The following is an 11,943-nucleotide window of genomic DNA, read 5'->3' on the forward strand; positions in this document are numbered from 1 at the left end:
TTTATATCTTTGTAAAGAGAAAAGAATGACGAACACTTCAATAGGATAATAAATATTGTGCGTTCATTCTAATGAAAACAATATTTGTTCAAAAAAAAATTCCTTCTTTGTTTCTGTTGGAAAATTTCAACAAGATAAAAAATCGATATTGCCCAGTCAGGCGTTTTCAAGGGGAAAAATTTTACCGATAAGACGGCAAACTTAACCTAATTGTTGATCATGATTTGTATTCACTAACGTCGAAACAGATATTCATTTTAACAGTTAATGCATAGTGAACACACATTCCCGACTTCCTAATCACAATTCTATTTTTCAGACTTGGTCAGATGTAGAAACCTCATCATGTGCGGCCATTTTCAAAAGTAAGACGGTATAAATTGTTACAAAATGAAATTCGTCTTCTAACGCATTAGAAATGAAACATTGGTCTTATCTATTTCCCTGACTCTGTCTTTAACCTGTGCGGAGAAACTCACAACCTAGCTATCGCTTGACAAAATTCAGTTACTGAAAAGTCATATTGAAAGAAGCAATAGTTTTAAAAGTATCATCTAACCACCTATGCCAATGTTGAATAAATTGATCTGTGTATCTTTGTTTATCTAAATATAAAAATGTTTCAGCATCACTAACATTTTATTCAAACCACGCTTCGTAAAATGCAAGCGTACACAGTTCTTTACCATATATCACCAAACAAATTCTGTTGATCACTTTCAAAATCCGCTTTTAACAAATTCTATACCATACTGATATTTTTGTTTTCTGTTGTGTGTAGAATCTTTAACTAATATTTAATAATTTTAAAACAATGTTTGACGTTCACAGATGTTCCGTCTTATTCGCCAAATACAAAATCGTTTTGTGTTGTTTTTCATACCTGAAAGTTTTTATTTCTACAAAATTGTAAACGCACAGTTTCTAAAGACAAATCGTTTGCAAAAACAAAAAAAAAAAAAAAAAAAAAAAAATGAACTGCACTAGCTAAAATTGGCATTACTTACTTTTAAAATAAATCAGCTTATGTTTAGGCGGTATATATGCAATCTTGAAGAAGTATTTGTTCATCTTAAAGACGGCTGTCCATGCTTGACCAGCTAAAGTACTTTGTGTTGTACTTACGGAACCACCACATGTAAATAAAATTCCTAGATATGAGTTCAATTGATTCACCTTCGTAATAAAAACATAGATTAAACGTTTAGTAATGTAAAGCCTCTTCTGAAAATCACAACTGCTGTTTTTGCTATATTTTCTTTCAGTTGCCATGTCCTACAATAATGACTTAAAACGAATAGCTGGACCTCAAAAGTCAGATTTACATGTATAAAGACTGTTGCTATATCCGTGATGCATTTTTCTTAAAACCAATTACTCCTACGACATGTATAAAGACTGTTGCTATATCCGTGATGCATTTTTAGCTCGACTATTCATAGAATAGTGAGCTATTGCACTCGCCCATGCTACGGCGTCGGCGTCGGCGTCCGCGTCCGCGTCCCGATTTTGGTTAAGGTTTTGTATGTAAGCTGGTATCTCAGTAACCACTTGTGGGAATGGATTGAAACTTCACACACTTATTCACTGTGACAAACTGACTTACATTGCACAGGTTCCATAACTCTATTTTGCTTTTTTACAAAATTATGCCCCTTTTTCGACTTAGAAATTTTTGGTTAAGGTTTTGTATGTAAGCTGGTAACTCAGTAACCACTTGTGGGAATGGATTGAAACTTCACACACTTATTCACTGTGATGAACTGATCTACATTGCACAGTTTCCATAACTCTATTTTGCTTTTTTACAAAATTATGCCCCTTTTTCGACTTAGAAATTTTTGGTTAAGGTTTTGTATGTAAGCTGGTAACTCAGTAACCACTTGTGGGAATGGATTGAAACTTCACACACTTATTCACTGTGATGAACTGATCTACATTGCACAGGTTCAATAACTCTATTTTGCTTTTTTACAAAATTATGCCCCTTTTTCGACTTAGAAATTTTTGGTTAAGGTTTTGTATGTAAGCTGGTATCTCAGTACTTACTAATGGGAATGGATTGAAACTTCACATACTTGTTCACTATCATGATCTGACATGCACTAAGCAAGTCCCATAACTCTACTCTCTTTTTTTCAAAATTATGCCCCTTTTTCGACTTAGCAGTTTTTGGTTAAATTTTTGTATGTAATCTGATATCTCAGTATCCACTGATTAGAATGGATTGAAACTTCACACACTTGTTCACTGTCATGATCTAACATGCACTGTGAAAGTCCCATAACTCTACTTGGCATTTTTACAAAATTATGCCCCTTTGACTTAGCAGTTTTTTGTTAAGTTTTTGTATGTAAGCTGGTATCTCAGTATCCACAAATTGGAAAGGATTGAAACTTCACACTCTTGTTCACTGTCATGATATGACATGCAGTACAGAGGTTCAATACCTCTACTTTGCATTTTACAAAATTATGCCCCTTTTTCAACTTTTGTATTCATTCAATTGACAAGGCTGTTGAATAGTCGAGCGTTGCTGTCCTCCGACAGCTCTTGTTCTTAAAACCAATTACTCCTACGACATGTATAAAGACTGTTGCTATATCCGTGATGCATTTTTCTTAAAACCAATTACTCCTACGACATATTGCATCATTCTTAATGTTCAAGTTAGAGTAATTCATCGTGAGGACAATTAGGAGACATTGAACAACAGTAAATACCATAGTGTGCAGTTGACAATAGGCCTGTTAAACACAATTGGTATCATTTGTTTCCGTTAGGAAACATTTAACGTTATATGCCTTCCTTTGTTTAGTTTTATTGTTTTGTTTCATTATATTCTACAGGTACCACAAATAATGTTATAAAACAAAGAATATTCGGATGAGCACTAAAGTGTCCAGATTCGTTCCTGATCTTAGTCAGTTTGCGCCTTTAGTGTTATTCCTGAGTCTGATTGTGTTTACATTTATAATAATTATGCTTGATGTATTCTGTTCCATATGTTTCAATTATTCAATTTAGATACATTTTTTTTTCAAAAATAATCAGATCAGTTAACTGAGGTGGAAGCAATACCATGTTCGTATTCGGCAAGGGTGAGTTCCATGCACAAGTAAATCTCATAAGTTTCCAGACCCCAGATATCTATCTTACTAATTTCCTCAGTGTGTACTTTTCTTCTTGAAATATTACGAATTTCTGCATACTGAATTTCTAAGCGTTCTGGTTGGGAGCCATTTTCCGAACACATTTTCATATTTCAGCTCCATCATTCCCTAAAATAAATATTTGACATAAATGAAACCGACACTGCACAAACCTTAGCTCCTTCCGCATCCGATGTTGTAATCAGCATCGCGTTGTGACATAAAATATGGGTTCCATGGGGCCTCGGTTATTTTCCCAGTAAAGTAAACCAGTTGCCGGACAAATACTTTGACGATGTTATGCTGTTAATTTGATATCGAAATAAGTATTAAACTATTTTCACACATTTCTTTATCATTCATCTCCTCAAAAATGCACATGAAACATAACACGACATTCAATAGCAGCTACGAAAGCAAACCGAGGTTGACTATAAAAGGTCGAATTTGTCTTACACGAATTCTTGATAATTCCAATAGATATAGAATAAAATTAATGCAAAATCAACAGCCCTGCATTTTATGTAACTTTGACCGTGAAATTGAATTTAGCACAAATGTTATCAGCAGACAATCAATATGTAGTTAAATAATTTCTTCCCCACTTGATACTTCGGCAAGTGTGAACTACTGCGCATGCGCAATGCTATCTTCATGCCCCGTTAAGACAAAAAGTTGTTTTCTAAACACAGGTGCGTTATCATCATAAACCCTAACATTATACAGCTTTGTAATATAGTGATTTGTTGTAGACATGAAGAACAAACATCTAAATGATCAAGATGAAACAATTATATGTATAACAACGATATAAAGCGGATATTACATGTGTCCGGAAAATGGTCCTGTCCGGAAACGGGTTCCCAACCAGTATACTTTACTTTTGTCTACATTTAATGCGATATATAGTCAAATACGAATAACATGCTAAAATTACTTCTATCTGACAAGGAATGAACAGTATATTGTTTACTTTTTAAGACTACTGCAGACTTTATTATCACAGGTATGAAAATCATATAATGAACTGTAAAATCAACCTGAAAATTATAAATATTATGCACTATTATGCTGCATGATTATGCCTTATAACAAAGTGTTAAACAACTATCTGCTTGACAAATGGAAATCACTAAATAAGACTGCAGGACAGTAATTGACATCAGAGACAGACAAATTGATAAGGTATTCAACAGATCCGCTCTAATTGAAACTGAATGATATATTGCCACGTGTACATGGGAATCTGTCGATCTTTCGCTTAAATTCTAAAGAAGCTAGTGTGTGTGTTTTTTGTTCTCTGTTTTGTATGCAAAATTAAATCTGCGTGTCATGTTTATATATCACTCATAGTGTTTAATGCTAGCTCGTTATCGTGTTCGTGTAATGTGTTGCTTATCTCCCTTCAGGTGAATTCTCATTTTCCTATGTTATAATTCAGAGACGCGTCATATTTACTATCTACATTTTGAGGGGCGTTTATATAATGGGGTCCCTTTGATCATATTGAAATATATGTTTTGCATGTTCTACTATCTAGAATCAAACTCTTTGCTTATGCCAAACTTTCTGACTTTATTTGCTTCGAAGGATTGTCCAGATTAAACTGACACTTCATTTTCTTATACTCGAGTTGATGAAATTAGCTCTGCTTATTCGACGGGAAAGAATGCCCATTTAAGTTATATAAACTGAAACGGCCTTTTCGGCACTGCATGAAACTTCACATTTACATACATGTCCATTTCCATACGATCAGTGCTCTCTTTGAACTGGAAATGTAAGATATGCAAATATTTTTTTCTTGACAGTGGAGAAATATATCCTCTCATATTTTCGTATTCAAACTAACCATTAAACACGATTATTTGGATACAATTGCTTCCCGTGCTGCTCAACATAGCTTACACTTTGGATTTCCTATTTTTAGTCTACATTGAATAAATGAATATGCTGGCCATTTGATTTTTGTGAATAAAGTGCAGAGCCTCTTTACCGCCTTAAACAGTTACCCTCGAGGCCGGATATTCCTATCTGCATCTACAACCAGTGAAAGGATCTTATGGTCTTATGCATTTTGAGCGCCTAGACAGGGCTGCTTTTATCAACAATACAAATAAATATCAAGAAAACAGTACTAAAAACAATACACCGCACAACATGGTAGAAACATGCAGCTAGTCGAAAATGTACTAGTAAATTGCCATAAAAGAATTCAACCATTGTGTCTGACACATTCGCGTTCATAAATGTTTTCAATGGAACCATGTCTTGTTTCAAACAATATAGAAGATATTTGTTTGTTTCAGTGAAATATCAATTTTATTTTACAAGTGAGCATCAAAAACTGATATTTACACGAGTGGCGTAGCCACGAGTGAAAATGACTTTTTTTGGTGCTCACGAGTGAAATAAAATTAATATTTCACTGACACAAACAAATTTTCTTTTTATTTCATGTGTAAAACTATACTTTTGTCGCGTAATTTATAAAATGTCGAAAATCGCGCGAAAGATCAACAGAAAACCTAACGCAAATGACGTCATTTTAACGACGTCATCATCATTATGGTCCCCGGTATTCATAACGCTCGATATACAATTTGACTTCAATCGCGACGGAGGACCGGAACTAGTTCGGCAAAAACAGTGAAAATAGAAATGATAATCTACTGTTTCAAAACTGTGGATTATCACTTTTATTTCACTGAGAAAACTCTATAATTCACTGGAAAACATAAAATAAATTGATTTAACTAGTAAAAGTATGTTCACTCATATTTTACACTGACAAACGAGGTAGCTTTGTGTTTTCTGAACTTACTTTTGATAATACAAGTTACATATACTACTTTAAAAGCGTGAAATTGAGATTGTACAAGTTTCCACATTGTCATATACACATAGTTTCTGCATTGAAGTTAACAGATGAAATACCCCGAACTTAAATAAAATCTGAAAAGTAGATCCCTCGGAAGCACCGAGAACAAGGCAAACAGTGAAAATTGCAGACTCGGTTTGATTGAGTCTGTTCATGAACAGTAATGGAAAAGCAATACTGCCCACGCCCCCATAGTATTTTATTTCTGTCAAATAAGAATACATGGTAAACTCTATGCTTTATTTACGACAAATTTAAACGTTTATGGAGGAACAGGTATCACCATACATTGCTTCGGAGGAATAAATACTGTCGGGTCACTAATTCCCAATGTCAAGTCATAATACCTGAAAAGGTAAAACATAATCTGTACAAACATCTATGTTCTAAACTGGTTAGGCCCTTTAATCCAGTTTATGCTCCCTGAAGTTTTTTAATCAGTTGAGAAATAATACTTTTAAGCAATGTAACTTTTATGCGACATTTGATAAGGAAAATCAGATATCTTAATAGACGATGAATTTCTGTATTTGTTTTAAAGAGGCACACTTAATGGCATAAAGATTTATCCTAACAACATCTGAGCCGTGCCATGGGAAAACCAACATAGTGCCTTTGCGACCAGCATGGATCCAGACCAGCCTGCGCTAATGGCTTCTCTAATTACAATAGTCTTTGAAAGCGAACTGCATGGATCCTGACCAGACTATGTTGGTTTTCTCATGGCACGGCTCATCTTATTATACGAGCTGACTCTTAAGTTTGTTGAACTAAGATAGCACAAACTGCTAATGTAGAGGTTGCCAGTTCAACGTTCGATTCATTCGTGCTCTATATCCAAATCAGGACGAGAAGTTTGTTGTGTACATGCGGAAAGCAAGTTGGCACTGGTACACGAGTCTAAAGATTATCACCAAGCTAGACCAAGCTGGTACAGGTTCCAATTTTACATATTAATAATGGAGACAAACTACTATGTAAAAATAATGAACTTTACTAAACCTTTCCTGGTAGTGCTCAGTTGTAGTATTGCTTCGAACGTCAAAGTCCAGTGGTATACAGTCCGGTTCCGCAACTGTTACCAGATACTCAGCTTAAAAATAATGTATTAGATAAGTTTGGGACATTAGAGTGAAATATATCTTATTTTCAAAGAAAAAATATCAAATATACTTTTTCATTATCTTTAGTAAGAAAACTGGCAACATTTTAATGATTGAAAAGTAAAAGTGTGTTAGTGTACGGTCATACTACATTCAACTCGTGAACACCAGTTTTTAAATTTCTATTCGTGGCTGTACCACTTCTGAAAAAATTGCATCTGGTGTTCACTCGTTGAAGCGCTTTCCGATCGATCACAAGTATCATGTGTATTATGCAGTATAAAAATCTGTGAGCCCCTTAAACGTCATATGCATATTCTAGCAGGCCCGTTATTACGTGCATTAAGAATTTCCCGCCTTTTCATCCAAAATGAATTTGATGTTATCATAAAGCAACTTCTTTCGTTTCCTAAGAGAGCTAACATGTTCCTAATTTTATGTGCAATATGACATTTTTATGCAAGAGCTTAAGCAATGCAAGTGGTTACTTTTCTGTTACTTGTCATAATAATAACCAGTATATTTTCGTCTTTATTCGATTTGAATTCGCCCGGTCTATGAAACAGTTTGACAAGAATATATTGTATGGAAAGTAGTTTCAATTACATGTATTTTCCTCTAATAAATACAACTGAAACTCATTATAAGTTTATCTGTATTCACTGTGTTTAATATAACAAATACTTTATTACACATATGTCAATACTGGCAATCAGACCAGAAATGCAATTAATATACGTATATAAGCTTCGCTTTGATCCATATATCACTTCACATCTGATTTATAAGCTGGTAAAACAGCGCCATGAGTTGTTTGCAAAATAAAAACTTCGGATAAATAACTTTGGAAAAATGTTTACCTCCATCTTCAAATTTTCCACCAAATGTCGCTGCGGTTAAATGTTCTGACGGAATTCCGGCGGCTCCATAATCTCCTTCAAAGAGGAAACGAGCATCTGGCGGTACCCCGACACGGCGGAAAGGATGGCTTAATTTAGTCACATTACATTGCATAGTTCTCAGATTTAGTGCATACTCCAAGCCCTGAAAAAATAGAACTTACATATTACAGAATTAGCATGAATAAGTTTCGTTCTTTAAAGAGTTATAGGCAATTGCTTGGCAAAAGTGGTTTACATTGTAGTGGTAGAATATATTAAACCAAGATGTTGACACGAGTCGCAATGTAAAACATCTGTTTATTGTGTCACGAGGTAAAACATCTGCTAGTTTTTGTCACGAGGTAAAAACATCTGTTTGTTGTGTCACGAGGTAAAACATCTGCTAGTTTTTGTCACGAGGTAAAAATCTGTCAGTTGTGTCAGGAGGTAAAAAATCTTCTAGTTCCGTCACGAGATAAAACATCTCTTGGTTGTGTCACGAGGTAAAACTCCGCTAGTTGTATCACGAGGTAACACATCTGGTTCCTGTTTCACGAGGTAAAACTCCGCTAGTTGTATCACGAGGTAACACATCTGGTTCCTGTTTCACGAGGAAAAACACCTGGTGCTTGTGTTACGAGATATCACATTTTGTGTCTGTGTCATGAAGATCAAGTAACACACCTGGTTTCTGTGTCACAAGACAACACATAATGTGCCTGTGTCACGAGATAAAACATCTAGTGCCTGTGTCAAGAGGTAACACATCTTGCGTTACGAAATAAAACATCTCGTTCCTGTGTCATAAGGTTAAACCTATGTGTCTGCGTCACGAGGCAAAATATCTATTGTCACGGTCTCGAAATAAAGCACCTGATGCCTGTGTTACAAGTTAACACACCTCATGCTTGTGTCACGAAGTCAAACATCTGGTGCCTGTGTCACGGGGTAAAACTTCTGGTGCTTGTGTCACGAGGTAAAACATTTGGTGTCTGTGTCATTTAACACTTTTGCTAACTTTTCCTAGTCATATGTTAAACAAAAATATATCAGTCCTTTCCAAACTTACAATAATTTGGTCAAAGAGGAATCATCCTGCGAAAACGCAAAACAATAAAATTAAGGGCACAACTGCTGGTCCCAGATTAGTACATATAATTGCTTTTCAAATAATGCTCACAACACATTTTTTTTACTTGAAGATTTCGTAATTTCTCAGGAAACACAATTTAGCTGTCGGTAAGAAAATTTGTCCACTAATCTATATTCGTTCATATACGTATATGCTAAATTATTAGTATGTTCTATTTTTTAAGATATAAATTTAATTGAAAAATGGACTTTCTAACCTTACCTCGTTATAAAGATGAATTTTAGCGAAGTAATCACGCTCCTTTCCCACTTCGCGTTCTTCTCTACTTGCCGTCCGCATGTTTACTTCGTCATAACTGTGCACTGCCAGCTCAAAATACTGCTTGTATCTGTCAGTCTTAAATGGTAAGCATACAACGTAACAAAATATGCATACCATTCTCTATTCTTGCTGCACATGCATGATAATCAAAGTTTTTGTTGGGCAACGTACGTTTGTATTCTAATAAATATGAAATTGATAACAAAAATGTGACAATGTACGCTTTCCTCTCCCCACCCAGTGAAAGGCAGAATCATGGGTCATGGTTGCTAAATAAGCTAAATCAACTATTTCGCCAATGTCTTCTTTAACACTGACTTCCTACTACATCCTACTACATCTGTCTTCAGCTCACCAATTTGAAAGCAAAAGCCATTAAGATAGTTGGATCTGATTGTCTAGCATCAACCTTTCTGAAATTTTTGGCACAATGTTTCTAGTTATATGACATCGATCATGGTTGATTAGCTCAAGATGTATAAATGAGCTCAATCGCAGTTAGATGTGCGATACAGGGCCATCATTGCTTTCTTGTCACTTAAAAGCTTGAAAGCTCATACATCTAATGCCAGTAAATGAAGGAGATAGCTTACTTACCCGCAAACGTCTCCCAACCCATTGCTTAGGCGACTCTGCAAAGAAGAAATACATGCATTTACGAGTATATCATCGTTTTTGCGTTGTATTTAGTGGCGCAAAATATGTTTACGGTAACCCGACCAATCATATTTTTTCACAAATAATTATACATATTATTATATTTTGCCCGACTACATAAAAAGCAAATTGACTGGACAGATACATGTATCAATAAAAAGGCAATAGAAAAAAAAACAACAATACATTAATGATATCATTGTTGAGGTTATTAGAACAATTTTAATTGGTTCTACCTGCCAATCGGTTTGTGGGGCTGTGTGGAAGGGAGGGGAAAAGCTGGGTATAGAACATTATCCGAACCTCTCTTTTGGCCTTAAAGTCTTAAATTGTGAGGTGATGAATAACCAAAAAAAAAAAAAAAAGAAGAAAAAGATAAAACTGTAAATACACACTGACAGAAAAAGTAACTGCAGCTTCCATAGCTAAAATAGAAAAAATGGAAAACCACAGGTCGCCCAACACGGCATAAACGAAAATGTTGCAAGCTCGGTTTGATTGAACCTGTTCATGGACGGTAGTGAATATGCAAACTACCGGCTATGCCCTCTAGCCCCGGATTGAGCAAAACTCAACATTTACACAGAATTACTTCGAATAACTTGCCCCTGAAAGCTTTAAGCTAAGAATGTTGTATGGGAGATCTACAGAACCCGCTCTTTCTTGAAATGATAGCACAGTCTATTACCAAATTTAGAGTTGGAAAGGTACCATATGACAACTATGTTTTAGTATTGTGTATATCAGAGATCCTTTACAATCTTCAGTGCTTAAGAGTCAGGTTAAGACCAGTCTCAATGTGTAGTTTGTCATTGGTCAATCTTAAAACGTAGCTAAGAGATAATAAGCATTGCATGCCTCCAGATTTGGCCAAAAATAATCTTCCTTTCAAATTGAAGTTTTGGTCATATTATGAACATTAGAATATGATTTTTTGTTTCTAAAATATTTCGAAAATTCCATATCAAGAAAAAAAGATGATCGCGTCGGGAATCAAACCCCGGACCGCCGCGACAATAAAAACATTTTCCCGTCGTCGTAACCAGTAGCGCTATAGCTGAAGTAGTGAATAATGACTTCAAAATATAGATATTTATAATCGAGACTGGAGTAAAAGCGTGACAAACGCTTTTCGATTTCATCGTAAAAAGTAGTAAAAACAGCAAATTCGAATGTGTTTCCGTAACATAAAGTTTGTCAGTAATTAAGTTTTAAAGCCTTCTTAAGAAATATAGCATTTATTTCAAGATATCTAAAAAAATAAAAAATTGTTAAAAATTGTTGTTGTCGAACGATCTGGAGGCATGCCGCTTTAAGACGCGTACGTTTTTAGACTGGTATTGTAACTCATATGTATATAACATTTTATCCTTCTATGCAAAAAAAAAACGTATTTACGATTCAATTGTTATAAAATTAACTTACCACAAGGTGTTGGCACCTGCGCAGAGCAGGCGACAACCAGGGCCAAACAGAAGAAAATCTTCATTTTTGCGTTCCACCAGCTAGCAGATGTCAGGCTAAATGGTTCTTTATCTTTTATGTTCTTATCTATATTTCTTACCTGACAAAACAGTCAACAGTCTCTTATCGGGCAATGTTTTAGCAACGTAATTATGTCAGGCTACAAGGTTAAACGTCAACAGCCGACGCAGAGATAATACATTTCAAATTCTCTTCTTTTCACAACTGCCGTCACATGTACTTACATGACTTGTACGAGGAGACATCCGCGCGACTGCAAGTTTCATCTACCTTAACGTAAACGGTGCCCTTAAGAAAGTCTTGCAAAAAGAGATTTCCCATCTGGAATAACGTATCCTGATGGGAAGAAAATTTCTGCGAACACATAAGA

General features: G+C 35.2%; 1 protein-coding gene across 1 annotated transcript; it reads right to left on the reverse strand.

Annotated features, from left to right (window-relative positions):
* Window positions 1-6,215: 6,215 nt before the first annotated feature.
* LOC123545385 (mammalian ependymin-related protein 1-like) lies at window positions 6,216-11,641 on the reverse strand. Its single transcript, XM_045331710.2, has 6 exons — window positions 11,514-11,641; window positions 10,029-10,063; window positions 9,372-9,506; window positions 7,997-8,180; window positions 7,036-7,126; window positions 6,216-6,380 (listed from the first exon to the last, which is right to left on the reverse strand). The coding sequence occupies exons 1-6, from the start codon at window positions 11,575-11,577 to the stop codon at window positions 6,296-6,298; spliced, it is 594 nt and encodes a 197-aa protein (XP_045187645.2). The 5' UTR covers window positions 11,578-11,641; the 3' UTR covers window positions 6,216-6,295.
* Window positions 11,642-11,943: the final 302 nt, after the last annotated feature.

The sequence above is a fragment of the Mercenaria mercenaria genome, chromosome 1 (assembly GCF_021730395.1).
Source record: "Mercenaria mercenaria strain notata chromosome 1, MADL_Memer_1, whole genome shotgun sequence".
NCBI lineage: Eukaryota > Metazoa > Mollusca > Bivalvia > Venerida > Veneridae > Mercenaria > Mercenaria mercenaria.

Excerpts from the sequence above, each read along its gene's own strand:
- LOC123545385 (XM_045331710.2), bottom strand. The coding sequence starts at position 11,577 with ATGAAGATTTTCTTCTGTTTGGCCCTGGTTGTCGCCTGCTCTGCGCAG. Across the intron at positions 7,127-7,996 it reads TGGAAAATTTGAAGATGGAG|CTGAGTATCTGGTAACAGTT; the intron begins GTAAACATTTTT and ends ATTATTTTTAAG. Across the intron at positions 6,381-7,035 it reads ACTGAGCACTACCAGGAAAG|GTATTATGACTTGACATTGG; the intron begins GTTTAGTAAAGT and ends TTACCTTTTCAG.